At 60.0% G+C, this 24446-nt stretch overlaps 1 protein-coding gene across 1 annotated transcript in view; it reads left to right on the forward strand.

Annotated features, from left to right (window-relative positions):
* The window catches only part of LOXL2 (lysyl oxidase like 2), a 79298-nt gene extending 55532 nt beyond the window's left edge, over nucleotides 1-23766 (forward strand). The window contains exons 6-14 of the mRNA XM_051836755.3: nucleotides 155-338; nucleotides 4636-4787; nucleotides 7569-7736; nucleotides 9697-9859; nucleotides 14284-14527; nucleotides 18883-18998; nucleotides 19647-19783; nucleotides 22006-22117; nucleotides 22960-23766. Coding sequence (XP_051692715.1) covers nucleotides 155-338; nucleotides 4636-4787; nucleotides 7569-7736; nucleotides 9697-9859; nucleotides 14284-14527; nucleotides 18883-18998; nucleotides 19647-19783; nucleotides 22006-22117; nucleotides 22960-23039 — 1356 coding nt within the window. The 3' untranslated portion in view covers nucleotides 23040-23766. The remainder of the gene's footprint in view (nucleotides 1-154; nucleotides 339-4635; nucleotides 4788-7568; nucleotides 7737-9696; nucleotides 9860-14283; nucleotides 14528-18882; nucleotides 18999-19646; nucleotides 19784-22005; nucleotides 22118-22959) is intronic.
* The last annotated feature ends 680 nt before the right edge of the window (nucleotides 23767-24446 follow it).

A 24446-nucleotide genomic window follows, 5' to 3' on the forward strand; every position in this document is an offset into this window, starting at 1 on the left:
GTCCCTGATGGGCTCCTCGGGGGTCCAGGACGAAAGCCCCCTGCCCGTGAGGGTCACAGCAGACTGCAACCCTTGGGCGTGTGGCGAGAAGGGAGGCCGCAGCCGGGAGTGCCCGCTGAACATGCGCCCGCTTCTGCGCTTGTGTCTTCGGCAGCAGCCGCTGGTGCGGCTGAGAGGCGGTGCCCAGGTGGGAGAGGGCCGCGTGGAGGTGCTCCGGAACGGAGAGTGGGGGACCATCTGCGACGACAAGTGGGACCTGGTGTCGGCCAGCGTCGTGTGCAGAGAGCTGGGCTTCGGCAGCGCCAAAGAGGCCGTCACGGGCTCCAGGCTGGGGCAAGGTAAGGGCCGGACACCGCAGCAGTGGGCGGGGCCTTGAGAGCGCAGCCCTGGCTGGCTGCTGTGGACTTCCGGGGTGGGGCTCCCTGCTTTGCCTCCTCCCCTTCAGCAGCTGCAGGTGAATCCCCCCCCCTCCCCGGCCTCTCCCCATGGAGGCGGAGCTGGAGCTGGGCCTTGGAGTTTGCTGAGTCCCCCATTTTATGGACTTGGGAACAGGCCCAGAGAAGGGAGGAGATGAGCAAGGGGAGGCCACGTGTCAGAGGTCAGTGACCCCCTGCCTGCAGCAGGGGGTCTCGGGGGTCCACCAGGCTGAGCGCCAGGCAGGGAGCAAAAGCAGCGGATGTCATCTTGCTTTGTGCCCAGGTGCAGCCCCCCCAAACCTTCCCTCCTCGAGAGCAGAGAAGGGCGACAGAAGCCCCTCCCCAATGCCATGAGATGCTAATGAGAAGGGCCTGGTTTGTATTAAGTGTCCTGAACCAATGTTTCATAAACGCATAGGCAGCCTCCACGTGGGGCACCCGCTGAGAGCAGGGTTGGCTCCGCGAGATGACACACACACGGAACAACACGTGGGTCCCCTCCCCAGCGCGCCCCGGGGAGGCGGCACGGCCTTGCGAGCCGGAAGGAGGGGCTCACCCCAGATACACTCGGCAGCCCGCCCAGTGCCCAGCCCTCCCCTGCAGAGCCGTGCGGTTTGGACAAGGAATGTCGTAATCACTTCCTGCCGACAGGCCGCTGCCCTGGCTGCCAGAGGACGTTCCCATAGGCAGCCATCGCCCCCAGAGAAAGGAATGTGGTGAGGTCACGGGTCACAGCCTAGAGGGGCTGACTGCCCCCACTCGGCCAGTGGCTGGCTTGGCTGATGCAGTTAAAGACCACGGAAGTTTGAGCTCCTCTGTCCAGCGCCATCTGTTGAGCCCATCCCCAGCATGCCCAGGGCCCCAGCGGCAGTGGGTCTGAGTGCATGCTTCCCTGAGGTTGGAAGGAGGCTTTGCAGGGGGAGCTGGACAGAGCGCTGGAACCCTGAGCGGTACTGCTCAGATGGGGCGTGTGAGACCCCGAAGGACCCACCTAGGGTGCCCAGTGCCTGGTGGCAGGAAGAGTGATGTCCAGGTGTTGTGTGTCTCCGAGGTGGGCTTCTTCCTTTGCACCCAGTCTGGCCCAGGGCTGTCCCTGTCCTGATCAGCACTCCGCCTCTGCTCTCCGATCCGTGCCGGCCTCCTGGGCATTTACCAAAGTCTGGGGAACTGGGGCAGACTCGAGTGTCACACGGGGCCACGGTGAGCTAGCTGTTCAGGGTCCCCTGGGGTCTTGGATATTACCACAGTTCACCGATATCCGGTCCGGTGGGTTTAATGCTCACCCACGTCCCCAGGGGACCCCTCGTTCTGATGAGCCAGACCAGCGCCCGGTGACGGGAATGTTCCATTGATCATGGGCGTGTGCAGTCTGACCTAACTATTCCACTGCCCGGCGCAGCCCGCGGGTTGCCAGGGGCCCACAGAACTCTAGGAAAAAGAGGCCACCGGCGCTTGCAATGCTGCCCTTGAAAGAACCGGTGGGGGATTTGTCACCTGCTGCCACCTGGGTGGGGTCGGCTCCAGCAGGCAAAGGGGAGAGGCCACGTTGAATATCAAGACACGGAGCAGAGTGGGCTGGTCCCTCAGTCCTGGCTCCGGCTGATGCATCGAGGGACCACACCCACAGCCAGGGGTAGCGAAAGGACAACCGCCGAAAATTAGGTCATCACAGTGTTTGCCCAGCGATTTGCTCGGTGACCTTGAGCAACCTTCTGGGCCCTGCCACAGCCCTGCAGACCGAGGTGTTGCAGGCTCCAGGAATGCCTTCCAATCAGATAGTTAGTCAGCTGAAGGAATACTTGGTGAAGACGTGCCAGTGCTCCCAACCAAGAGAAATATGTGAGCCGCATACGGAATTTTGAATTTTCTAGTAGTCACGTTAGAAGAATGGAACAGGTAGAGTTAACTTGTTTAGATTTATTTACTTATTAGGCGGCGCGCGAGAGAGATTGATCTTCCATCTTCTGGTTCATTCCCCCTAAATGACCACAGCAGCCAAGACTGGCCCAGGCAGAAGCCAAGAGACAAGAGCTTCATCCGGGTCTCCCCTGTGGGTGGCAGGAGCCCAGGGACTTGAGCCATCCTCTGTTGCTTTTCCCGATGCATTAGTGCAAAGCTGTATCGGGCTGAGCAACAAACCGGCCCTCCAGCGTGGGATGCTGGCATCGCAAGCAGCATCTTAACTAGCTGTGCCACAACCCTGGCCCCGAAGTTAATTTTAATAACGCGTTTTCTGGGGCGGGCCTCTGAGCTAGTGCTTTAGACAGCCATTAATACTTCTGCATCCCATACTGGAGCACCTGGGTGCCACACCTAGCCCTGCTCCCCATTCCCACTTCCTGCAGATGCACACCCTGGGAGGCAGTGGTGATGGCGCAAGTAGTTGGGTCCCTGCCATCCACATGGGAGACCCGGATGGAGTTCCCGGCCCTGGATCCAGCCTCGGAACAACCCTGGCCGTCGCAGGCATTTGAGGAGAGAACCTGTAGATAGATCTCGTACTGTTTCTCTGTGTCTCAAGTTTAAAATAATAATAATAATACATTAATATCTAAAAGTATAGTTCTTTAACCCAGCCTATTCAAATTATTCTTATGTCAGCATACAATCAGTCTAAATTTCACAAGGCCCTTTGCCTTTTGTGCTAAATCTCTGGACTCTAGCAAGGATTTTAACACTCACGGACGTCTCAGTCTGGACTGCCTGGGTTTCTACGTTTCAAGTGGACACAGCCACTTGTGGCCACAAAGACTGTGTTTTGCTTAGAGTAGCTGCAGAGTGGGGGCTTTGAAATCCTCTCACCTGGGGCAGGCAGTTAGCTTTGTAGTTGAAACACTGCTAGAGATGCCAAGGTCCCACTTCAGAGTGCCCAAGTTCAAGGCCGGCTTCAGCTCCTGACTTCAGCTTCCTGCTAATGTAGACCCCGGGAGACAGCGATGATGACTGATGTGATTAAGGCAAATAAATAAGTGAATTGATTTTTAAAAAAATGAAATCCTCAATAAGAAGTAGGTGCAATGGGACAGGCCAGACACAGGACACTGGAACCAGAGTTTCATGAAGGAACGCTGGCCTCTGCCCTGTGCCAAGTAGCAGCACCAGGTACGTTCCGCTGCTACCGCAAAGTGCCCGAGGCAATTCACGTTACAAGCATAAGAGGTCTGTTCAGCTTGCAGCTTGCAGGGTTCAAGTCCAAGATCGGGCAGCCTGTTGGCTAGGCCTTCCACGAGGTGGTGGACAGCAGTGTTGAGGATGTGTGGAAGAAGCCGGGAAACAGCGGGAGGCGCGGGTCGTGCTTGGCTCTGTAACTGACGGCCTGGAAGTGTGTTGGACCCCGCGTGCAGGGCTCGGCAGCGGGCAGCTCGCTCTCTGTGCTACAGTGAATGGAGATTAGTGGGCCTGGAATTCCGCCTCTGGGGGAGGGGGCATGCTGGCCATCTCAGTGCCTCTGCATTGTCACCAGGGGCCATTTGCTGGGTGTTGTGCTCTCCCCACCCTGGCCCACAATGTCCAGTGCCCCAGACGCATGGCTGGGTATGGCCAACAAAGAGCACTGGCAGGAACTGGTGGACTGGCGGGGGAGGGGAGGTTTGGAGGTGCTTAGCCTCCCTGCAGGACGACAGCTCTCAGCAGGTGGCCTGTCCACGGATGACCTCTGACACTGGCTTCCTCCCCCCACTGATAGACCTGCTCACCGCTGAGGACTGGGCTCTGCTTGTGATTTCCACGTGTGCTGCCCATACCTGTATTTTAAATGTGCTTTGTTAGCTCAGCTCGTCCACAGGGTACCTTCCGTGTCCTGCAGGGACTGTGACCAACAGAGCCGTAGTCCTCCCCCCGTCCCCGCTCAAAGTCGTAAATGCACGGGCTTATCCGGTGGGGAAGGAAACCTAGGGGTGTTGTAGCTCAGCTGCTTTACATAGGTGGAAAAGCAGTATTCAGAGAGGCTGAGTGAGCTGGCCAAGGTCACACAGCATGTTAGCGAATGGCAGGCCGGTCAGCACTGCTGTGTCCTGGAAAAGGCGGCCCGGGTCCTTGAGCTGATCATGCCAGGTGGCTGGGAGCGGTTTGGAGGATGGGACAAGCACCTTCGCACTTTCTAGAACTTTCCGGCCAGTTCCGGAAAGTTGATCCTGAGGTTTGTGTTTTTTTTGTTTGTTTTTGTTTTTGTTTTTGTTTGTTTGTTTTCCCACGGCCCGTGTTTGTCTCCCCTCACCAGGGATAGGACCCATCCACCTCAACGAGATCGAGTGCACAGGGAGCGAGAAGTCCATCGTGGACTGCAAGTTCAACGCCAAGTCTGAGGGCTGCAGCCACGAGGAAGACGCTGGTGTGCGGTGCAACATCCCCGCCATGGGCTTCCAGAAGAAGGTGAGGGGCTGGGTGCCGGCTCGCTGAGTCCTCACGCGGCCATTAGATCCAGCTGGGAGCCCCGACCCCTTGCCAACCTCCAGTTCACCTCTGACCTGCGGGCCTGGTGCCTGCCTGGCAGCAGGACCAAGGCCTTGTGTGGAAAGTGAGCCGGGATGTCCCGCCTCCTGGGTAGCCTGCACCTGCTGCCCCATTTTACAGGTGGGAAGGCAGAGGCTCAGATGAGGAAAGCAGCTGACCAGATGGACGCAGCTTCGTCAAAGCCCCGGGTGGCCTCACTGGCGTGTTTGGTTCTGCCTGTTCGTGCTCGGGAAAATGTAGCCGCCCTTGCCAAGTACCAAAGGGGCATGCCGGGGCTGAGACTTGGGGAAGCCCCGACCTTCACGGACAGGCCATGGGCCAGGGGCGCCTGGCTGCCCCTGAGGCCTCTTGGGGGCCCATTGCCACCGGTGAGCTCAGCACCCCACAGCCGGCATGCTAGCAGGTTGGGGAAACCAGGGTGCAGATTTCAGGGGGCCTCTCCCGGGTCTAGGGCTGGGGCTGGCCATCCGGGACACACGGTTTTCCCTGGCCGCAGCCAGGCCAGGGGGTCCAGGGAGTGGGCAGACGGGCTGCACACTGCTCTGCTCCTCACCAAGGCAGCAGCGCCGAGGTGACCGGAGGTGGTTTCCCGAAAGACAGCATTAGCTGCTTGGTGAGTGCCTCGAGCCCCAGGGGTCAGTGCAGACCCCAGGACCCCAGGGGTCCACAAGCACTTCGGGGTAGCTAGGCCAATTGCCAGGGCCGGCCCTCCTGGTGGGAACCCTCAATCCTCTGACCTGACTGCGAACCCCCAAGGTGTCCCCAGAATCCTTAGAAAAGGATACTTAACAACGCTGGTATTGAGCTGGCGTAGTGGGGCAGTTAAGACATGCTTTGCTAATCGGAGACTCTACTTGCCCATCTGTAAAATGGGTTTGACTGTGGTAGGACCGCATCATGGGGTTGCTATGAGGGAGGGAGGAGCTCATGTCCATTAAGGACTTGTACAGAGCCCAGGACTCAGTCACGGCGACAACAGTGTGCCTGTCAGTTTCCCATCTTATTGTGGTGCCTGTCGGTGCTCAGTAACTCCTGGGTGAGCATTCACTTGCACGGTTCATGGCATTGTCTGGGAGGTACTGGCGCCCCTCGCAGAGTCCTGTGAGCACATCGAAGACAGAGGGTGACCACAGGTCCTCACCGGGTCTCGGGGAAGCTAAGCAGCAGAGGGGTGGCCGGTGGGTACCCAGAGCCACCCCTGGTGGGTTTGCAGGCACAGCTGCTCCGGCTGTCAAGGCCCGGGCCCTGGCCAGCCTATCGCTCTCCTGATGGGCTCTGCCCCAGCCTGGGGAGTCAGTGGCTTCGCGTACTGAGGATTCTTGGAGGCGCCACGCCTTGTCTGTATGGTGTTAAGGGAGGCAGGGTAAGGCATTTAAAGGGCTGAGGGTTGCACTGCCCCCAGTCACAGGCAGCCCCGTTGGCCTCAGCATCCAACAGGTGAACTGGATCCACGAGGCAGAAGGGCCTCGGTGGGGAGAAGGCGTCCGTGTGACGTGGGTCCCTCACTATGTAACATTGCCAAGGACGTCAGACAGCCCCAGAAGCTTAAAAAAAAGAAAAAAAGAAAGAAACTCCCAAAGGCCAGGAAGACAGAGAATGCAGAAGATGGGGGCCAGCGATGCACCCGGGACGTGGCTCCTGGCGCTGAGCAGGAGAGGGGCGTGGCCCTTGGCTTTCAGACACTGCTCCGGCTCTGAGCAGAGAAGGGGCAGGTGGAGGCCAGAGCACAGGCAGTGCAGAAGGCCAGGAGCTGAGAGAGGCTGGGAGAGGAAAGGTAGGGATGGAGCTGCAGGCGTGTGGATGGATAGGGAGACGGAGCAGGTCCACGCCACCAGATTCAACAGGACAGGGGTGTGGGAGAAGGGCTGATGTGCAGGCGCCTCCTCCACCTCTGGCATCTACAGCAACAGTTGCAGGATCAGCACACCGTGGCCCCGGGGACCAAGCCCATCATCCTGTTTCTGTCGATAAAGCTTTACTGGAACACAGCTCACGCAGTCATTTCTAAATCGTCCGTGGTGGCTTTCTGGCTATCAGAGCAGAGTTAAGTGGGTACAACAGGGACCCACAGATCCTAAAGTATTTCCCTGCTGGCCCCTGGGGTAGACGGTTCGTGCAGGGACAAGGGGGAGGAGGGAACGAAGAGCAACAGAAAAGAGGCCAAGTTCTGCTTTGGGATCTCACAGACGCCAAGTGGAAGTATCCAGTGGGCAGCTGGCTCCGCGGGTCTCTGGGACAGTAGTGGGGTGCGTTCCAGGCTGGAGAGGACTAGGGGAGCCGGGGAGTGGGGTGAGGGCAGGAGCAGGAGCAAGCCAGGCGGAAGCCATGGGGAGGAGAAGAGGACCCAGGACCCGCATCTCGGGGGGTGGGGGAATCCTCTGAGCCCATGTGTCTGGTTGCACAAGCAGCCTCAGCCAGCGGGCTCCCGGGGAGCTGCAGGGCTGGGGTCAGATTTCCCTGGGGTGCCCCTGGGGTCCGGGCCGGCTTCCCCAGCTTGGAACCGCCAGGACCCAAGATGCCTGGGATGGGCCAGCCGTTGTGAGCATGAGCCAGGCAGAACGCCACCACTCCGGAGGCTGCCAGGGCTGATGCTGAATCGTGGCTTGAGGACTTGGGGACCGAAGGCCTCCTCCATCATCTCCCCTCCCCGTGCACGGGTGCCGTGTCTCCCTGTGACCACGCTTTCCTCCCTGTCCGCAGCTACGCCTGAACGGGGGCCGCAACCCTTTCGAGGGCCGAGTGGAGGTGCTGACGAAGAGAAACGGGTCGCTCGTGTGGGGGACGGTGTGTGGCGAGAACTGGGGCATCGTGGAGGCCATGGTGGTGTGCAGGCAACTGGGCCTGGGCTTCGCCAGCAACGCCTTCCAGGTGAGCTTCCCCGCCTCCGCCCGCCTCCGCCCGTGGGGAGCTGATCCCAGGGAGTGCCATGTGCCGTTCGCAGAGGGGAGCGTGCAGCCCTTTGGGGCCCTGGTGACCCGACCCTCCCCCACCAGCCTGAGCCCCGACACCCCAACGCCTCAGCTCGCTTGCTCAGCAGCCCCCTGGCATCCGGGCCTCGTCCACCCGCCCAGGGTCCCTGTCACTTGGCTCTGGCTTCCTCCCCCACCTGTGGCCTCCCACCTGCCCTCGGTTACAGGGCCGCCCAGGGCTCGGAGGTGCAGGGGCTGCTCCTGGCTGCGACCCCACCAGCCAGCTGTACCCCCGCCCCCCCCATGACGTGCATGGGTAATCCCAGGCCCCCAGTACCCCGGCTCTCTCAGGAAGCATCATGTTAAACAGGAAGAGGTGTAAGCACCCCCACCTTGCTTTTGCTGGCCCCAGTCCGAGCTCCTGTTTCCTAAGTGGCCTTCTGGGAAAAGGGGTGTCTCCGGGAGAGAAGCGGGGAACTCCGGCGTGCTCACCGTGCCTGCCTGCCTGCCTCCCATAGGCTGGCTGGGGTCCAGGTCGCTCTCAAGGGGAGGTGCTGAGTCCTGCCCAGGGGCTGCCTCTGTCCCTCCCCTCCCCCACCCCCGGGGCTGCTTGGCCCAGCATCTAGGAGGGACAGGGTGCAGACACAGCTGCCCACGCTTTTTCTGGGAGCTCAGCTTTCCGGGGCAGCACTGGGTCTCTGCTCATGCTGCTTGCAGCCAACCAGGGCTCACTGTCATCCTCCAAGGGGAATGGAAAAACAGCGCCACGTGTCAGTGGAGCCACCCCCCTTCTGGTCTTGTTCCCCCACCCCCACCCCGGGCGGCTCATTCCTAGGATTCCTAGGGGTGACACAGGCCTGGGCTTGACGTCAGTCTCAAGTCTGTCCCTAAGATAAATATGTGCAGAGGGAGAGAGGAGGAGAGAGAATGGGCTCCCACGACTGTGGGAGCTGGCAGGGCTGACCTCTGCAGGGTAGACCAGCAGGCCCGAGACCCTGGGACGAGCTGATGCTGCGGGCTCCATCAGAAGCCATCTGCTGGTGGACTTCCCTCTTCCTGGGGGAGGGGTGTTCCCTCAAGGCCTCTGGTTGGCTAGCTGAGGCCTGCCCACACCAAGAAGGACAAGCTGAACATTGCTCTCATCTAAAAACTGTCCCGGAAACACTGGGATGGTGTTGGACCAACCAGCTGGGTACCGTGCCCCCGCCAGGTCGACACATGAAATGAACCATGGCCAGAGGTTTGGATGAGGCCCATGCAAGCCCTTTTCCTGCCCTGGTGGTGTCTCTCTGAGGTCCCCGGGCAGACGTCCCTGGCCCTAACCCTGCCATGCAGTCCAAGCCCGAGTGACCTCAGGAGCAGGCTCCCCTGCTCTGGACCTGACCTGACCTCATTAGGAGAGTTGATCTGCAACAGCGCTTTGAAGCTACTGAGATCCGAGGGGCCAGATCCATCCCAGCATCGTGAACCCCGGGTGCAGAACACCCCACTAATAATCGCGTTCCCCAGAATGAGTCCACAAGTTAGACTTCATGACATGTCATCATTGACATGTGGAAATGGATTTCTTATCACCTGCAAATTCTGATCAATCGATTGGCAGGGTCTTCCTGGAGCACTGATTGATTAGCAATGTCTGCCCTGGCACGGCAGTGGGCAGTGTGACTTGCAGGCAGGTACTGACCATTCCTGATGTGTGGCGTGGAGCAATTGTTTGACCACCAGCATAGCAGAATCCGAGAGCTAGGGCTGGGAGACCCGGATTCTTGTCCACTCTGCCGCCCACTAACTGCGTGGCTGGAGTGAGTGACTCCCTGTCTTGGATTTTGCGGTGTGTGTGCGAGACTGCAAGCTGACCAAGTATGAGGACATGACAGTACTGGTGACAGACTGGCCATTTCTCGTGTTGATTCACCCAGGAGACCTGGTACTGGCACGGAGACGTCTACAGCAACAAAGTGGTCATGAGCGGAGTGAAGTGTTCGGGCACGGAGCTGTCCCTGGAGCACTGCCGCCACGACGAGGATGTGTCCTGTCCCCAGGGCGGCGTGCAGTATGGGGCCGGAGTCGCCTGCTCAGAAAGTGAGACTTCCTGGGGGTCGTATCCCGCCCCGCCCAGCCCCACCAGGCTCCACCAGGGGCCCAGGGTCACCACTTTGGTCCCTGGCAAGGCTCTGCCTTGAGTCCAGCCAGAGAGGAAAGAATGGATTCCTGCCCATTGAGAGGGTGGGGGGCAGGAGGGACACCCCAGTTCCAGCCCCGGTGGAGAGGACGAGCGGGAGGAAGGGACTTGGGGGTCCCAGGCCTCGGGTCCAAGTCGTGAGGCTACTGCTGACCCTTCTCGTGCCCTTCTCGGGCAGGGTGGGGCAGTGAGGGTGATGCCACCTTCCTCCGAGGTGGGTGAAGCCAGCAGTGCCCCTGGGGGGACCCGGCTGTGGGAACTCTCCAGGAACCTGAGAAAGTTGAGGAATAAAAAGGGGGACCCCAAGCAGGATTCGGGACGGCCCAGCTGGCGAAGGCTCCCGCTGCACGAAGGAGAGGCGGGCGGCTGCTCGGCCATAGGCGTGGCGTCTTCCCCTGCCCACACCCTGCTTTCTGCCTGGGCCACACAGACCCACCCATAGCCGCACGGCCTTGTGGCCTGGAGTGCAGACCTGGCCGTGGTCGCTGACCTTGGCCACTGAGCCTGCTGGTTCTTGTTTCCTCTGGAAATGGGAAACCAGGCTTTTCCTAGAAATTGAATATATGCAAATGAGCATTCAGCAGTGGGGCCCTGTGGCTTCGCCATCTCAGGGAGCCAGGGAGAAGATGTGTCCTGAGCTCCGGTCCTGCTCTCCCACCAGCCCTTTCAGGCCCACACAGCTTCGCTGAAGCTATGTGAAGCAGCCTCTCAGCCCCCAGGGCTGGCTCCCCTGGGCGGCCGTCACAGGCTCCCCGTCCTGCCACCCTCAGCAGCCCCCGCAAAGGGACAGCTTCCAAGCACAGAGGAAGCCACAGCACCGTCCACAGCCCCTTCTGTGTGTTTAGCGGTTTAGTTAGGTTGGCAGTGTCCCAACTTTTCCCGAAGGAAATGAAGATAATGTAAACCTAAAAAAATTTAAGATAGTATAAAAGCAGATGAAATAAAAAGGTATGTCCTGGCAAAAATGAAGCCAGGAGAGAGGCTAGGTTTTTTGTTTGTTTGTTTGTTTTAAGATTGATTTATTTATTTGAAAGATTACAGAGAGAGGAGGGGAGAGACAGAGAGAGAGAGAGAGGACTCTTCCATCTACTGGTTCACTCCCCAGATGGCCGCAATGGTCAGGGCTGGGCCAGGCTGATGCCGGGAGCTTCTTTTAGGTCTCCCATGTGGATAGCAGGGGCCCAAGCACTTGGGTCATCTTCCCAGGCCACAGCAGAGAGCTGGATCAGAAGTGGAGCAGCCAGGAATTGAACTGATGCCCATTTAGGATGCCGGTACTGCAGGCAGTGACTTTACCCACTATGCCACAAGGCCAGTCCCTAGAGATTAATTTTTTAAAAAAGCAAAAAAAAAAGTGTGGAATTTTGTATAGTTGCTGTAGATAGGTCGTTCTTTTCACATTGAGCCTCTTGGCAGCCAGAGCAAAGAGGGAAAACCTTGAGTCGTGAGAGAAGCCCGCTACCCTGGATGTTGAGATCAAAGGGCCCTTCTCTCCCCCAGGACTCAGCCCCGCCCTTGAGTCCCTGGTGGCAGCAGTGAGTCCCAGGGGCTGTGTCTCAGAGTGGCTGCGGCTGAGGCTGAAGGCACCACGCAGACACAGCCGCGGAGCAGGAACCTGACTCTTGGCTGGTCGGGTTAAATGCGGTCCCTGCCTGAAATCCACATATCCTCCCTGCTGTCCCTCGCTCTCCCTCGCCAGCCCCGTCTCCAGTCTGTGTCACCTGTCAGTGATTTCTGTCCCTCCGCCCACTGTCACTGCATGGGGCAGGGGGCCCCTCCCGTCTCATGCTGTACAAAGGCCCCTGCCAGTCCTCGTGGCGACCGTTGCCCTCCCAAAGCTGGAGCCCTCGCCCTCCCATACCTGTCCTGTGCAGGTCCCGTCCTCGCTGCCCCTGCACCTATGTGAACCGAGGGACTGGCACAGGGCTGCCCACCACCCTCAGCGTCCTGCCTGCACCGGCCTTGAGTTTCCTTCCTTCCTGCCCCAAGGTCCTGGGCTGAGCTCATGCCCTGTCCCACAGTCCCTGCGAGGTAGAGTTAGAGAGAAAGAGAGAGAGGTCTTCCATCCGCTGGTTCACTCCCTAGATGGCCAAAACGGCCGGAGCTACGCCAATCCGAAGCCAGGAGCCAGGAGCCTCTTCTGGGTCTCCCACATGGGTGCAGGGGCCCAAGGACTTGGGCCATCTTCTACTGCTTTCCCAGGCCATAGCAGAGAGCTGGATCAGAAGAGGAATAGCTGGGACTTGAACCAGTGCCCATATGGGATGCTGGTGCCGCAGGCGGAGGCTTAGCCCACTACACCACAGCGCCGGCCCTAGCCATTCCGAGAACAACTCGGATGTTGCTCCCCACTCCCCTGCCCTGGGGAAAAGTCTTTCCTGACCACCGGCCTGCCCGCATCTGCCTCTTACAACCTGAACCGCTCACCACATTTCTGCATGCTGTTGTCACGGTTTTAGTTAGGTCACTGGCACGTGCTGTGTGTCTCGCTGAACAGCAGGTGGCTCCACACCCACCCAGTTTAGCTCTGCCCAGAGAGCCGGGCTTGGGGTTTCCTGTAGTTCCGGAGAGACCAGGGTGGGGAGTGCTTGCCCTCCCATGAGCACTCTGGGATGCCGCATTCCCTGGCAGGTGTGGAGAGCACAGGTCCCAGGGCCATCCGCTAAGTGCAAACCCTGTTTATTGACAAATCCCTGAGCCGCAGGAGGAGGAGGACCCCCGTGTCTGCTCAGAGCAAAGTAGGAAGGCTGTCCGCTGAGGATCCAACAAGGGCAACCAAGAGACACGCGTGAGCTCCTAGACAGAAAAGCGTCCCCGGGGCGGGTGTGGGGGCACAGCAAGGTGACCCTCCACTTGGGACACCCGCATCCCGTATCAGAGTGACTCTCCGCTTCCAATCCGGCTTCCTGCTACAGCACACCCTGGGGGGCAGCAGGTGAGGGCTCAAGGACTTGGCCCTCACCACCCATGCAGGAGACCTGAATTCAGTTCTTGGCTCCTGGCTTCGGCCTGCTGCAGCCCCAGTTGTCTCTCATAATTTTTTTTAAAAAGGGAGAAAGGTTCACCCTGTGTACTGAGTGCCAAGTAGCACTGTTGTCCAAGGGGAAGTCTTTGTCAGCAAACAGGAGCCTCCTCTTCATGTCTGCACTCCCGACAGCCCGGGCACCGTGACCTTGAGGGAAGCAGAGCTCACAGGTTCACATGCCCTTGAGAAATTTGCAAGCAACTCATTGGAAAATAAAAGACGGCAGGGTCTTGTGGCTGATTCATAAACTACACTCCTGTCAGCTGAGGTATGCTCGGAGTGGTCAGTGGAAGATCACTTTTTCTTAAAGATTTGTTTGTTTAAAGAGTGACACATTTAGAGAGAGAGAGAGATCTTCCATCTGCTGGCCTTACTCCCCAGATGACTGCAATGGCAGGGGCTGGTCCAGGCCAAAGCCAGGAGCCTGGAACTGCATCCAGGTCTCTCATATAGATGCCAGGGGCCCAAGCACTTGGGCTGTCCTCTGCAGCTTTCCCAGGCCACGCCCAGGGCACTGCATTGGAAGTGGAGCAGCTGGGACTCCAACCAGTGCTCATATGGGATGCTGGTGTCACAGGTGGCAGCTTAACCTGCTAAGGCACAACACCAGCCTTCCCTCCCCCGTTTGTTTATTTATTTTTTCATTTATTTTGCTCTTTACTATGGAAAGTTATAAGCCACTTAAAAATGGAAAAGTACAGGGGCCAGCACTGTGGCACAGTGGGTTAAAGCCCTGGCTTGAAGCGCCAGCATCCCATATGGGCGCCGGTTCTAGTCTCGGCTGCTCCTCTTCCGATCCAGCTCTATGCTGTGGTCTGGGAAAGCAGTAGAAGATGGCCCAAGTCCTTGGGCCCCTGCACCTGCGTGGGAGACCCGGAAGAAGCACCTGGCTCCTGGCTTCGGATCAGCTCAGCTCTGGCCGTTGTGGCCATCTGGGGAGTGAACCAATGGAGGGGAGACCTCTCTCTCTGTCTCTACATCTCTCTCTAACTCTGTTTTTCAAATAAATAAAATAAGTCTTTAAAAATAAATAGAAAAGTACAGTGGACCCCCAATTACCCGTCACCGAGACAGAACACTTGTTAAAACTTTGCCCTTCTGCCTGGTGCTGGAACACTGGTCAGGGCACTCCTGGCGGAGGGAGAGAGTGAGTTGGGACAGCACTAATCAAGGCAGCTGCCTGGAGGAGGGGCCCTGGAGCCAGTTCTAGGAGGTGGAGCGAGGCAGGGTTAGGGGATCACCCTGGTCGGGGAGGGGTCTCTCGCCCGCCGTGTTGAGCGCCACGTGTGCCCTCCCCAGCCGCCCCCGACCTGGTCCTCAACGCGGAGATGGTGCAGCAGACCGCCTACCTGGAGGACCGGCCCATGATCATGCTGCAGTGCGCCATGGAGGAGAACTGCCTGTCGGCCTCGGCCGCGCTGACCGACCGCAACACGGGCTACCGCCGGCTCCTGCGCTTCTCCTCCCAGATCCACAACAACGGCCAGTCCGACTTCCGGCCCAAGAACGGCCGCCACGCCTGGATCTGGCACGACTGCCACAGGTAGGCTCCCGGCCGCCCGGGCCCCGTGTGCTGCAGCCCCCAGGCAGGGGGGGGGTTCAGAGTCTCGGGGGGGAGTGCTTACAGAGGGCAGAACGACACAGGGGCCCCCTCACGTGCCAACGCCCCCTTCATCAGCCTACAGTCCCCACAGGGCACTCAGGTCGAGCAATTGAAAGCCTGGTGCCCCCAAAAGCCGGCCACCTTCCAGCACGTCTGTCTTGCTTGCTCATGTGGCCACTGAGACCTGAGCTGGGCTGGCACACAGAACAGGGTGGGCACGTACCAAGCAGCCCGCCCAGCAAGCAGGTCTGTAAGGATCCTGTGTCTGCTGTCGAAGCACCTGTGGCAGCTGTGTTTGCCGTCCCCTGGGAGCCCGGGCAATGCTGCCACCCCAGGCCAAGTCCAGCTGAGGGGTCAGATTCTGCACTCGCTCCTCGGGTGACCGTGTGCATGGCAAATCTGAGACGGCCTGGCCTGCATGGCCCTGTCTGGCTCTGTTCAATGTGGCCGCCACAGTTGGAGGCAGAGGTCACATTTACAGGGACCCCTGCTGAGTGCCAGGCCCGTGCCTCCGCAGAGGACACAGAGGTTGGGTGTTAGATCGCTTGCCCAGGAAAGCTTCCAGGAGTGTGCTGTCCAGGGGGAACCCGCTGGGGTCCGTGTGACCTCGAGGGTGCCTCTTCTTGCCAAGCTGTGTGGAATCCTTGTCACCTTTGGCTGGGTGGCCCGTCACAGCTTAGAGTCTGGTTGCTTTTGGGTGGGTTTGGGTTCAGTCTTTGGAGAGCACTGGGATGCAATTTCAGGGTGTCTAGTTTTTCTTCAAACCAAGATCTGAATGCTGGGAAAAGTCCTGATCAGCCAAAGAGTTTTGGTCTTCATTATTTTTTAAGATTTATTTTATTTATTCAAAAGGCAGAGTCGGGGCAGGGGAGAGAAACTCGATCTTCCATCTGCTGGTTCCCTCCCCAGATAACCACAATGGCTGGGGCTGAGCCAGGCCAAAGCCAGGAGCTTCTTCTGGATCTCCCACACCAGTGCAGGGGCCCCAGCACTTGGGCCGTCCTCCACTGCTTTCCCAGGTGCATTAGCGGGTAGCTGGATTGGAGTGGAGCAGCCAGGACTCGAACTGGCGCCCGTGTGGGATGCCAGCTCTGCAGGCAGCAGCTTTACCTGCTATGCCACAATGCTGCCCCCCCACACACACATTTTTTTTTTTAAGATTTATTTATTTGAAAGGGAGAGAGAGAGTTTTGGTCTTTAGACAGTGGCACGCTGGTCATCTTTGGGGTGGGAGTCGCATGGTGGAGTCGGGGTCCCGATCATCTCGGTTGCCTGGTTTCCTGGCACAGCGTGTGGGAGGCAGCCCAGTGCACAGCGGCCGCTGGGTCCGGTCACCCCGGGGCCTGCGTCTGCGCTCTAGGGACAGCCCTGTGGTGACATCAGGGCCAGGTCGCTGTGGTCTGCAGCCCCGGAGTCTCCGGGTGGCCCTGCTCTTCCTGTGGTCTGACTGCTTTGCCCACAGATGTTCTGTCCACGTGTGGGAGGGAGGAGCCGAGAGGAACGCTCGGTCTCTTTGTCCAACTCCCCTCCTGGCCCTAAACGAGAAGCTCTAGCCACAAGATCCTAGGGACTGTTGGGGGCCTCTGCCTCCAGAATCCGGGGGACTTCTCCAGGCTCCATGGAAGGGCCATCCAGAAGGTTCCTGGCCTCAAAGGCAGCTGGGAGCTGGCCCTTCCTCTCAAAAAAAAAAAAAAAAAAAAAATTTTCCAGAAGATTCCACCTCCCATTTCGGCAGATTAACGGATGCTCCGAAGCCCATTCTTTGCAGCCAAGTGGCAGAGCTCTGGCTCCGGTCGGTGCGAATGGGAGAAAAGTGCTCGCCCAGGTTTAATTGAGGCCGCAGTGAGCTGCATTCTTGGAAAGCCCGAGGCTGGAACCCAGAAAGGCACCGGCCTCGGAAGCTTCCTCGCCAACCAGACACAGAGCAAATGCCCTCGAGTGTTCTCTTGCCACAGCCCTTGTGCCCTAAGTTGCTGAGTGGGATGGGGCTCCCGTCCTGCCTCTTACAGCCCAGAGAGTGCTGACCGCGCCTGCTCACAGCCGGCAGGGGCCAGACAGAGCTGGGCACTGCTGCACGCCAGAGCAGCCCCTTGCTGTGCCCTGGGTTGGGGTCGGGGAGCTGCCCACCTCGGAAGACCCCAGGAGAGCAGCTGGGAGCGTGGGCTCCTGCACGGTGAGGGGTGGGGGGGGACTGTCCGAGTCAGAGGTGGCGCCACTGCCAAGGGGGCACTTCCCTCACTCGCCTCCCTCTGCACGTCTGGAGGGCTATGTCCCTGCCAGGGGTCACCTGGCCCTTTGGGACGGAAGGCAGAGCCAGCAGAGGGGTCCGTGGCTTTGTGGCAGCACCTCTGGGGGCTGGAGAACGCCAGCAGTGTCCCTGAAATGAGGACAAGCACACTGGCCAGCCAGGACTGTCACAGCGGGGGTGGGGGTGGGGGTGGGGGGACAGCCGTGGGAAAGGTGCTGGCCCAGCCATCTGATGCACTGACTACTAGTAGCCGTCTCTGTCTCGTGGCCTAGGAAGGCATGTTTACACCCCAGTCTCCGCCTTCCTGGGAGCCAGCCTCACCTGTCGCCAGATACAAGACCTCTCCCTGGGAGACTGCCAGGCAGCTGCAGGGTCCCTTTTGCGCACACCCCAGTGGCTCCCATCAAGCCCAGGCCCTTCTGCCTGTGCTCAGTGCCCTGGGATGGCTTAGCCAGGCTGTGGTCCCCAAGGTCAGCCTGGGAAGAGGAACTGGACCCTCCTGGCGCCCTGGGAGCCGCCCCACCTCCCGCTGTGTGTGCCTGGGGGGCCCAGGGGCCTGCCCCGCCCCGCCCAGGGATTCTGCAGGGGGAAGAACCAAAGCTTGGGAGGCAGAGCGGCCGGCAAGGGCGGCCCCGTCTGCGGGTCCAGTTTGGGTGCCGCGCTCTCGCACGTCGCCGTCGGAACGTCGGAAGCTAACCCGGCTGCTGCCGCCCTCCCCGAGGGTAAACACACGGGCAGAATAAGCCCCTCTCTGAGCGGCACAGACATTTTCTAGGCAGTGAGTCAGACCTCATGTCTCACCCCACTCCTTCCAGAAGCCAAAAGAGCCCTTTCCAAGCCATCCGCTCCAGTGGCCACAGAAGGCCTCCTTGTCAAGGCTTCTCGGCTGGCCCCTGGCTCCGTCCATCCATCATCCATCCATCCATCCGCGTCACTTTCCCCAGATGCAGGAGTGACCTCCGGGGGGGGGGGGGGAGCCCAGCTTAGCAACCTCGTGTCGTATTTTTAGCACAAGCACACACCCGGAGGGAGGGAAAACCTGTCCCAACCCCTGCTCCCCCACTGCCAGGAGGTGCCAGGAGCTGCTAGCAGGAGGTACAGCCTGGGGGCGCAGGTGCTAAAGGGCTCCCTCTGTCGCAGGCCTCCGGCAGTGCAGCTCCCAGGGCCCTGGGCACAAGTTCGGGTGGAGCCGGGGACTGCCCCTCGGATGCCAGCGCCCTGTTCTCTGCGTGTCCCCGTTTTCTCAGTGTGTCTGTGTTGGTGGGGGTCGGCGTGGTGCCAGTGCCTGAGTGACAAGGTGGCCCATGCCACAGGCAGTGAGCACGTGTGGCAGCCGCCTTACCCCTGTGGTGGCCCTGATGCCAAGCCCCTGCCTGCACCCCCACTTCCTCCCGCACAACAAATGGACCCTAACTCAGAGTCGGCCAAGGGCTCTGCACCCAGCTCCCAGCAAAACCCCCCACCCCAGGGCGCACCTTGCTGTCTCCCCCACCCCCATGCCACGTGCCCTTGGCCCTCAGACTTGGGGCTGCAGCCCCCTCAGGTGCACAGCCAGCCCAGGGTGAAGCGCCCAGCCCTGCTTTGTAGTGTTTCCCACCCCCATGTCTCCCTGCCACCCACTCCCCCTCCCTCCCACCTCCCTATCATACTCCCACCACCAGTTTCCCAAGCCACCCAGCCGGGACCACGCGACCACGCGTTGAGTCTGGAAGGGCCATGGGGCCAGCAGAGCACTTCTCAGAGGTCACGGCTTATGTGACAACATGCGGGCGCCCTGCTAACAGGCTCACCTGGCCGTCCCCAGCGCCCCTCGCAGGCCCACTCAACAGAGCAGAACACTGAGGCTCGTCGCGGGGAGTGGGCTGAAGCGGGGCTTTGCTTGTGTCTTCCCCACGCCCCCACCCCTCCTCTCCCGGCCCAGCCCCTCTTTTCTGGGGCGTGCTGCAGCCACTGTGGACATTGCTGGCACGAATGGCCAGGGAGACCACTGCTTGCAGGTGGAACCTGACCTCGGGGCCCTCTCCCTCTCTGTGTTGCTCGCTCACAGGCACTACCACAGCATGGAAGTGTTCACCCACTACGACCTGCTGAACCTCAACGGCACCAAGGTGGCCCAGGGCCACAAGGCCAGCTTCTGCCTAGAGGACACTGAGTGTGAAGGAGGTAGCTGCGGGGGGCCCGGGTGCTCCCACCCCTGCACCCACCTGGCTGGAGCCCCGGCCTGGCGCTGCACTCTGTCACCCTGGCCGCCGCCGACTCCCCACGCAGCCTCTCTCCTCGCTGGGCCTTCCATAGCCGTGGCTGAGGGCTGGGGGGTGTGGGTGACACCTGTTCTGAAGGCCCTGGATCCTCCAGGGCTGTGCCGATGGGCACCTCTTTAGCACACACATGCCTCCCGAGGTGCCCGGCACGGCAGCCACTGACACGCCACAGCACACGGCTTGGGCGCACCTGTGTACAGGCCAAGGTTCACGAGACAAATCAGACCTGAGCCTACGCTTCAAGTGCTGATGGCCCAGCAAAGACACGGGACAACTCCCGGGTGCACACGTAGCCCCTATCCAGGCTAAGGACTTCACAGAAAGGCCAAGGTGGACCACAGTGGTCAGGAAGGGCTTCCCGGAGGCGAGGGCCTGCAGGGAGTCGGGGGTGGGTACGGGAATGGAGTGGGCAGTTCCCCCGAAGAGAGAGCAGATCCGAAACCCACACGGGGAGGATGGAACGCCAAGGGGGCCTGGGGCAGGAGGAGAGGTGGGGCTCCGGGCACGCGGGCGCCTGGCGATGCGCTTCCCTCCCCGCCCCTGCCCGCAGACATCCAGAAGAGTTACGAGTGTGCCAACTTCGGCGAGCAGGGCATCACCATGGGCTGCTGGGACATGTACCGCCATGACATCGACTGCCAGTGGGTGGACATCACCGACGTGCCTCCTGGAGACTACCTGTTCCAGGTGAGGCGGGCGGCCGTCCAGGGGCTCGGAGGCCCCAGGCGTTTCAGGGTGTCATGGACTATTAGGTAACCTTGGAGTTACCTAATAGTTAGTTACCTTGGAGCTGCCCGGGACACCACCTGGAGTTGCAGATCAAAATGCACCTGCAAGCCAGACTCAGTGCTCAGAACAGAGTGCTCAGAACAGAGCGGCTTCCGTGGGCTCTAAGGCACCCCACCCCTTTGGCCTCCTTCTGATTGGCTCCTCTCTGCTCCCCATCTTCCCCCCCCCCGGGGGGGGCCTATGCTGTCATGGTTGAAGTCAGCTCCCTAGAGAGCCAGGCCTGAGGCAGAACCAGGAGCCCCCAGCCCTACCTCCCCCTGCAAACAGCTGCATGCTCCAGGTAGAGCCCATGAGGCGGGGGAGCCAGGGGGGGCCCTATCCCCAGGGCCTTCCCTTTTAGGTCACTGGAGGCACTCTGCCCACGGAGCCTTCCTGCCACGCTCTCCCTCTCCCCACCCCCACCTGTCTGGCCATCCAGCCTGCCCCGCTGGGTGGCACGGTGGACCAGAAATGTGTCATTCTGCCTGGAAGCTTTGACCCCAGCAGGGGCATTGAGCCAACCCCAGTCCCTGCCCATAGGAACCACCACCTGCAGCCGTGGCCACAGAGGGGCATTTGCAGAGGCTCCCTGGGCGGTGGCGGAGGCTGGAAGTCAGACAGCAGCACTTGTGCAGCCCGAGGCCAGACCACAGCCGGGGGATGGAGGGAGTGTGCTTAATTTTAGAAACACGGACCCTCATGGCTCAGCGCACGTAGGTGGTGCCTGGCAGGCATGTGGGCCAGTTGGCATCCCCGCAGCTTCTGACGAGCGCCCTCTGGAGTCACCGTGGATATACACGATGGGGAGGGGGCCTGAACGTGCCGTCCACCAACCCCCTTAGTCTCGCCGCCAAGGGGATCACAGTTCTTTCCACTCTGCAGCCAGGCAACACCCGGGGTCCAGAGTGCCCTACTCAGCGCTCCCAACTTGTAAACCCTACAGTTAGCAGGTGCGCTCCACGCACCACTGAATCTTGGGACACACACATAGCTCTGGCCCTGGGGAGTCGCTGCACACGGGGGGCTGTCTGCATCACAGACGCCAGGGCCTGCTGCTGAGGATAGGATAGGAGCGAGCAGGAAGCGACTCCCAGGCAGGGCTCAGTGCGTGTACCTTTGTACACAGGGACAGGGCCCAGGGACCCAGGAGTCCTTGCTTCTTCCTTGTTCTCGACGCCCCCTGGGCTCACAGAATGACAGGAGCCTAACACCCATGGCATATGATGGGATCAGGGAAGACCGCCTGTTGCTGCCCCCTGGTGGGCTACCCTGGCCCTGGGGCACCCCACGTGGGTCTTTGCTGTGTTCCTCTGCCCTCCGGTCTGTGCTGCAGGCACACCCAGGGTTGGCCAAGAGATGCCTGGGGACAAGGGGGGACAGCTAGAGTTGTCAGGTAGGAAAGAGATCAAAGGAGAGGCAGGCCCCTGCAGTCCCTGGCCCACCCCAGGCCAGGGCCCAGTCTGTTACCGCAGCATTACTGTGGGCAGCTCCAGGGTCGGTCAAGGCCTTCCTCCACGTTTCTAAGTCCCTTATCCCAGATCTCCCCTTCCTGGCCCCTCAGAATGAAGGCTCCCACTTGACCCTGCAGCCCTGGGTGTGGCCACTTAGCTGGGCCAGTGCAGGGGAAGGGAAGGAGCCAAAAGGGGGTTCCAGCCCCGGACGGATCAGCAGAGCAGGAGGGGACTTAAGGGTCACCCACTGTGGCCCATCATTCTCCAGAGCAGCCCAAGGCCCGGCGAGAAGGGACCTGGCCAGTCACCCAGGCAGGGCCAGTGCCTGGCCTCCTGCCCCCCGCCCCCCAGCCCTCCTCCCCACCCCTCTCGGCACCCTGTCCTTTCCTACTCCTCTGTAGCACCTGGCTCAGGGGCCTTCCGAGAGCACCCATGGGAGGGTGGCAGCTCCTGGAAGGCCTGCCCTTGGTGAAGGCACAGGCATTGTTGCTCATGTCACACCGAGGCAGATGGACGTGCTGACCCCAGGAGGCTCCCCCAGGCTGCTCTCCTCTCCGCCTCCCCCAGCTGCTCTGGGACCCCAGCACCTGCCACGCCCCTCCCACGGCACCCCGCCCTGCTCCCTGCGTCGTCTGGAAGCCGGAGGCATCAGCAGCTCCCTCTGATTGATCTCCCCCATCCCCACTCCAGGTTGTCATCAATCCCAACTACGAGGTCTCCGAGTCCGATTACTCCAACAACATCATGAAGTGCAGGTGCCGCTACGATGGCCACCGCATCTGGATGTACAACTGTCACATCGGTAAGGCCCCCACCCTGCAGGAGACGGGCGGGAGCAGCCCTGCTTCCCCACTCGGGAGGGAGCCCAGGTCTTCACCAGCCGGCTGTGGCCAGCGAGTTCGGAACCCCAAGCTGCCTAACGGCTGGAGCTGATGCCACCACCGACTCAGGCCGTGGTCTCGGCAGCCGTGGGCTCTGCGTGTCAGGGTTCCTCTGTCCAGAGCTGGAGGCTGGTGACTCCTGCTCTCTGCTTAAAGACCCTCTCCCCTGGGGCCGTGTGACTTGGGAAATGTGTGGCAGCTTCCGGTCATTATAAAGGGGGAGAGGTTCCTTCTGGCTGGCAACTGTGCAGGTTCACAGCACACGTTCAGGAGTGGCCTCCGGTGATGGTGTTCCCGCCCACAGAGCCCAGGGGAGGCACAGAGCATCCCGTGTACGTGTGTCTCCATGTCTGGGTCTCTTAACAAAGGTCAAGAGGGCTCACGGGGAGTCCCAAGGCCCCACCTCTAATCACAACCAAATGAGGTGTCTGCTCTCTCGGCTCCGCCAGCATGGGACCCTGGCTGGGGTTTAACCTCCCGTGTGAATTCTGGGGTGGGGACGCGTGGTGTTTAAACCAAACCATAGCAGGGCACAAAGGGAAAGCAGTTTGCTCCTCTGCAGGACAAGTGCACCCCCTGCCCCCCATGAAGGTACAAAGGAGTCACCCACTCACTGAGCTGTTAACAGAGCACCTGCTCTGTGCCTGGCCTGGAGATGGCCGACGGCCAGCTCCTGCCCTCCCAGAGAGACTGCTGAGGTCAAGTCCTCGGGCAGGGGCTGAGCGTCTCATGGTCCCCCCTTGTCCCCCCGCCCCTTCTGCAGGCGGCTCCTTCAGCGATGAGACAGAACAGAAGTTTGAGCACTTCAGTGGACTGCTTAACAACCAGCTCTCCACGCAGTGAGGAGCCGCCTCGCGGCCGCCTCTGTCTTTGGGCCACACCACACCTTCCTGTGACTCCCCCCACGCCCCCAGGGACAGAGTCGGCCCGATGGCCACATCCTCGTCCCCCAGAGCCCCCAGCCGTCCAGACCCCTGCAGCGTGTCCCAGCTCAGGAAGAAGGGGACGCTCCCGTCATTCTCCAGGTGCTGCTGTCTGACCTATGTATTCAAAGGCCTCCAGGGCTGGGACCCACCCACAAGGCTGTGCGAACTGAGAGCCAGCGTTGCCCACGCCGCCAGGCGCACGCCCGGCTGTTCACAGTGGGTCCCATCCACACCACGGCCCACCGGAGGCCTGCCGTGGCCCAGCCCTCCACAGAAGACCTGGGCCGCTTTCTTCTCAAGGTGCACGTGGGTGAACATGACCCCACAAGTGGTCAGGCTGAATCCCGTTCCTCCCCCTCTTTGGTCGTTTCCAGCAAACTTGAATATCTAAACCTCTATTCCAACTTAACCAACTGCCTCTACTCTAGTCTACAAATAGGATCGCCCCCTTGTCCACGAGAGACCGTTCCTAGGCCCCTAGAGGATGCCTGAAGCCACGTACGGTACTGAACCGTGGGTACACTCTGTGTCTTCCGGTATACTCACCTAGGATAAAGTTTATTTAGGCACAGGAGGGGATTAGTAGCCGGTAGCAGTAAGACAGAACTGTAACGATATATTGTAATAAAAATTATGTGAAAGTCGTCTCTCTTTCCAAATACTTCTGTCCTTTCATCTCTTCACTTGGAGGATGAACTTGATGGCTCGCCTTGGGCATAGCCAGGAGTATCACTGCTCCGGCTCTGGGGCCACAGTTAAGTAAAAGCAGGGTTACTTGGACACAAGCACTGCAATCCCATAATAGCACTCAGTGGCAACTGAGACATGGCCTCTATATGCCTAACGGGCAGGTAGTGTATACAGCATGGATACACTGGACGAAAGGATGACTGACATCCAGGTTGGACAGAGCGGAACAGTGACAGCTTCCACCATGCTGCTCAAGAGGGTGTGCAACTTACAACTTATGAATTTCTTACTTCTGGAACTTTCCATGTCATTGTCAAGCTGTAGGTAATAAACCACAGAAAAGGAACCCATGGATGGGAGACCACTGTATGTATGTTCTCTGATTAACTCAGAGTTGGAGCCTCTCTCCCCACCTTATTTTTCCAAGATACTATTGTTACGTTTCCACAGCCTTTAGTAGCATTTAATACCGAGCATCCAAGGACTGGCATAGTGGCGCAGTGGGTCAAGCCGCCACCTCTAATGCCGGCATCCCATATGAGTACCAGTTCAAACCCCAGCCACTCCACTTCCAATCCAGCTTCCTACTAACTTGCCTGGGAAGGCAGAAGATGGCCCAAGCACTTGGGCCCCT

This window comes from Oryctolagus cuniculus, chromosome 8 (genome assembly GCF_051225735.1).
Source record: "Oryctolagus cuniculus isolate XC-2025 breed Fujian yellow rabbit chromosome 8, ASM5122573v1, whole genome shotgun sequence".
Classification (NCBI taxonomy): Eukaryota; Metazoa; Chordata; class Mammalia; order Lagomorpha; family Leporidae; genus Oryctolagus; species Oryctolagus cuniculus.